Below are 5,248 nucleotides of genomic sequence, written 5' to 3'. Positions count from 1 at the left end.
TATATGTTTTCTTTATTTAAAGGGGAAAATATGAAGAAAAGTAATAGAATAAAAAGTAGGACAAAAAGATTGTTTTTTAAAATAAAATAAATAATATGAAAAAAATAAATTATTCACTTGTTTAGATGAGAGCAACCCAACCATAAAGAAACTAAAGTCAAATTGATCAACATGGCCACCAAGTTGATTATGAAAGGACATTGAATGCTGATAAAAAAAAAAATGAAAGGACATTGAAGTGATCGGGATGATCATTTTGGTCTCCATTTTCTTCCAAAGTAAAGAACGTTTCTCCAACTCCCATTCTAAACAACCAGTCATTGCGTTATTTCAAGATTTTGATGCGTTCAGCCCGATGCAACCAATTGAAGTTTATGAAAAAATGTCGAAACCGAAAAGCAAAATATAACAAAAGCACCAACCAGGTTCAAGTTTACAGCTGGATGGTACAACACCAGATGGTATGGACCAAAGTAGAAAGTAGAAAAAGTAAAAAAGAAAAAGAATTATTGTGAAAAATTAAACCATTTTAATGAGAATATAAATGAATAAAAGAGTAGGATGTTTTATTTATTGCTTTATTATTTATTATTATTATCATCATAAAAAATCATAATTAATGATAAATAATCAACTATGAATGTCCACAATCGATTATACATAAAAATATTACAAAACATCTATTATTTTATAAACTAATGAGTTGTAATTTATCAATTTTAAAAAAGTAATGCTTAATCACACTATAAGCGAGTATAATGTTTTTCCATTTTGGAGAGAAAGTATAAAATACTTTAATCTTTACAAATATAAAATACGATAAATATTTACTTTATACAGAAACTAATAAGATGTAGTAGGAGAATTTAAAACTACTCCCTGCTTGTCGTTTCACCAAAACTGTGTATTGAGGTTTGTTATTCACACCCCATGACAGACAATATATTTTAACACTATTTTTTGACACTATTTGACACTACACAGTGTCCATGTGATTGGACGATTTCAAATTAAAAAAGTTGAGACGGATATATTTAGAAGAGAAAAACCAAAGTTTATTTTTTAATTTGAAATCGTCCAATCACATTTTGACACGTGTGCAGTGTCAAAATGGTGTCAAAAAATGGTGTTAAAATTTTATTTTCCGAAGCAAAACACTTACCTCCTTTTGGATGATATCATCTTCTCTTTATACTTTAAACCTTACTACTTATGAAAAGAACAATGCGGAAAAGAGATATACAAACAACAAAACAACAAAAACATTTTTAAATTCTATGTGATTAAATTAAACATGCACATTGGACAATGAAAATTTCACATTTCCTCTTTTTTATATTACAACAATTTGTCAAAGGAGGTTAATGCTGAATTATAAAGTTTAAAATAAACTAATGCACACATTTCAAAATTTACATTACAAACTGCAAGTGCCATAAAAAAATGTCTTCATATGAAAATAAGAATACAAACATATAACTAATTTGTAATTTGTAAAATGTGAAGAAATTTTATATATTTTATTCATACCTATAACATATTGTTTCATTTATGATGGAATTTGTACTTCTTCAAAATTCGAATGCACGAATAATTAAACGAGTGACGTATGAGATTTCTTTTTCCAGGAAAAAGGGTGGATATTGACCATTAATGCAACATCTATCACCCCTTGTATGAACATATCCTTTCGTATATAATATTCCCCTCCCGATGGGAGAAAGAGCTCACTGTGGCCTTGTATTCGATCCATCGTCCTCTGCAGATTTCTTCAGAGTTAGCCCTGTCTTACTTTGGCTTCCCTGAATAATTAAAAATCAAGATCAAAAATTATTTGTTGCCATAAAAATCGGGGCTTCTGTGTAGGAAGTAGAGACATGACTTTACAACAAACTGAGGTCATAACATTCCCAACAACTAAGCTACAGCTTTCTGGCTTAAAAAATTAAAAATTTGTAACTCATCTGATATTCCTTGACGCTAAAGAAATTAACTTCAAAATATTGGAAATACGGAGGGACAGAGGGGAAGCAAGGAACTAATTTAGGGAAAACCATATTTAATCTCTTCAGTCTCATATCAATCAATCAACTTTTGCACGTCATCCTGATGGCCTAGTTGGTTTGGGGCACAAATACCTGACTACAAATAATCCCTTAAATTCAATGTGAGTTGATTGTTCCAATATATATATTAGAGAAAAACAAGGCCACTCCGGCATGCAAATTTGGAATCATCATAATCGAACTTAAAAACCACTAATGTCCTCATTGAACCCACCAGTTTTAGATTCATTTTAAATCTGCTCTCATAGAATGAAGCCTTTCATGGGACAAGATATAAATCATTTCAATGCATCTGGTATACCCACAAATCATCCAAGGTTGCATAAGAAGTAGGCCACATGGCGAAATGCCGACCTAAACTGTGACTGTTAAAGTAGATCACAGTCCAAGAGCCATCAACATTTTCCTTTCACATTTAGTTCGATGACACGTGAGCAACACATTTTAACTGGCAAGCATACACACACTTAAATGGGTTGAGCGGGGTCGGTAATTTCTTAGCTCGTTACACATGTTAGTCGGGTTAAGTTGAGTCACCTATGAACTTAACCTGTGATGCTGGGTTGGTCCCTTTATAACCAACCTCTTCCAACTCCCCATAAAACGAACATTTTTCTCGTTCAAGCAGAATGAAAAAGATCGAATTCTATGACAAACACGAAATAGACATTAAAATTATTTTTTTTTTCAAAAAAGAACTAATAGTTTATCACTTACTGCTCCCTTTTGACTAGTCAGTCTTCGGATTGACGGGGCCCGGGCCACAGAGGAAGCAGCTGCAGCGGCAGCGGCAGCCACACGTATTCTAACATATAAAATAGGTAACATTCAAATTCTGATTTCCAGCGGTTTCATACCAGTCAGCAGACTAAGATTTGAAGATAATTTACCTCTTATGAACATCAACATATTCATCTGTCTCATCCACAATCTCCTCCTGCATCATTGGAAACACATGCAATCAATATTGAGAGAAGAAAGATGTACTAGTGTACTGACGGTGGGGGAATATCTCAAAATACTGTATGTAATTTACTTGCAAAAGTTCTTCAAATACATCTTCTAATGTGATAATACCAATCACTTCACCATCATCCATGTTATCCGAAAAGGAACCATTTGTGGTGGCATCACTAGGTTGCAAACTAGTTGACTTATTAATGCTTGGAGGTCTTGAAAATGTATGAATGTCAACCACGACACTTTCCGTCTTCTCATCATCCAGCTTCAGAAGTAATGGAGTAGTCAATTGTGAATCCCCTGTAACCCCTTTATTTCTTTCATATGTCTCTGCACCAGTTATTTCAGGAATTATCTTTTCTTTCCCCCTAGCCCTAACAACAGCAGCCATGTGACTACTGCCCTTCTGAAACTCATTCAGTATATCGTAAAGAGGCATATTCGCAGGAACTCTGTAAATAAAATATAAAACATTATACACACTCCTTATATTGAAATTAAATCTTAAAGAAAATAACAAAATTATAAATTAATAAATCAAAAGTTAAAGATATGAAAATCATTCAGATGCTTATATCCAATCCCCTCGCTTTTAAGAGACTTGATTCTTGACTAGGGTACACTTTATTACTAAATGAATAGGAATTTGATCCTTAAAAACTCAAATTCTTAATTAAACTAAATTTGAGCATCAGCTAAAAGCGATAGTGTTTTGTCCCTCTTGGAAGGCCAAAAGGACTCTTACGAGAGGGTGTCTCAAAGATGTAAATTCACAATTGTGACTCCATTTAAAATTTAGCTCAGTATAGTTACTACTTGACAACAAATGTACCGTGGGATTCTCCTGATGGAAACAGCACTGACAGGTGTCTCTGTTTCAGGCCTTACAGTGAGAAGACTTTTGACCTAATTTTAAATAGAATTTAAGTGAAGAAAAGAGAATATAGAAAGTAATTAAAAGGGATAGAGTAAATTAAAGTCAACGAGGGAGGATTTAACACCCACAAGTAGAAGCCCAATAATGTTTTTTGGATTTCCAGAATACACAGGAACTCTGCTATGCCCACGAGCAAGAATTTTCCCCATTGCCTCCCTGATTTGAGATTCACAACATTGGTTAAAGGGGTGAAAATTGCAGAGTGAATGCATACATATACTTTGTAGCCAATGATAATACTCTCAGTATGCAACTGACGTCAGGTCCTACTTATATTGGGGGAGACAATACCTAGAGAAATATTAGTCACATGTTCCAGTAAGTGCAGTGGAAAATAAATATATCTACAGCAATCAAAAAGTCCTTACAAAAGTAAGCAAAATGAATTCCTCTTCACTCAAAGATCCATTTTTCAAACAAATTTGAATTAACTATTTACAACCTATTATATTTAAAAATATGTGACAAAAAATAAGTTACTTGACTGCCGCCATTGTCTGTTGAATTGATCAATCTTAGCGTGTAATAGCTTATATAATAGGTGATTTAATAAATCAATCGACAAGTATACAAATTTCTGACCATGATCTCTCAGTTCTGTGTTTTCAGTAACTTGGGTAATGCATCCAATAGTTACTAGTATCTGGATTTAATGAGAAGGATGTCAATCAGACAAGGGAACAACCCAGTTAGGAAATAGGGACAGCATTCGAAGGCTACTTGGTAAACATTCACCTTGTTAAATTTATACTTTAGAAAATATATTATATGTCCTTTTAACTGTAAAAAACCGTTTTCTCTACTCGGAATTGTAGCCTACTGTTATCTATAGGCACATTCTGTTCTGTTTTATTTTCTCTCAATGTACTCATTGCTCTTTTTCATATATAATTTGGCTATGGGATCTCCAACACACAAATATTGATACATATATACATACATATATATATATATATATATATATATATATATATATATATTTAGAGGTGTCAAACTAATCCATGGTTCCAGAGCCAGCCTCAACCCACTATTGAAAAAATCCTATTTTAAGAAGTCCCCTAAGTAGGGGGCCAGAAAAAAACCCCAACCCCTAAAACCCTCTCTCAAGTGGGTTAGGGTCAGGGTTAAAGTGGGTTTAGCCCCACTCTAAAACTTAATTAAATTTTAACCCCACTCTAAAACTTTAATTAAATTTTAGAAATAATATAATTTATATATACATAATTTCTTGTAATTTTACTCTCTCTCCCTCCTCCTTTCTCTCTCACACATATTATATTATAAA

General features: G+C 32.9%; 1 protein-coding gene across 1 annotated transcript in view; it reads right to left on the bottom strand.

The window, feature by feature from the left end:
* Positions 1-1,501: 1,501 nt before the first annotated feature.
* LOC106775086 (DUF21 domain-containing protein At4g14230) overlaps positions 1,502-5,248 on the bottom strand; it is a 7,766-nt gene continuing 4,019 nt past the window's right edge. The window contains exons 8-13 of the mRNA XM_014662125.2: positions 4,032-4,119; positions 3,859-3,932; positions 3,103-3,478; positions 2,957-3,003; positions 2,784-2,871; positions 1,502-1,802 (exon numbers count right to left, since the gene is read on the bottom strand). Coding sequence (XP_014517611.1) covers positions 1,728-1,802; positions 2,784-2,871; positions 2,957-3,003; positions 3,103-3,478; positions 3,859-3,932; positions 4,032-4,119 — 748 coding nt within the window. The 3' untranslated portion in view covers positions 1,502-1,727. The remainder of the gene's footprint in view (positions 1,803-2,783; positions 2,872-2,956; positions 3,004-3,102; positions 3,479-3,858; positions 3,933-4,031; positions 4,120-5,248) is intronic.

Source organism: Vigna radiata, chromosome 10 (genome assembly GCF_000741045.1).
Source record: "Vigna radiata var. radiata cultivar VC1973A chromosome 10, Vradiata_ver6, whole genome shotgun sequence".
In the NCBI taxonomy this organism is placed as follows: domain Eukaryota; kingdom Viridiplantae; phylum Streptophyta; class Magnoliopsida; order Fabales; family Fabaceae; genus Vigna; species Vigna radiata.
Note: the sequence above shows the minus strand (reverse complement) of the source record. Positions and strands in the feature narration are given on the sequence as shown.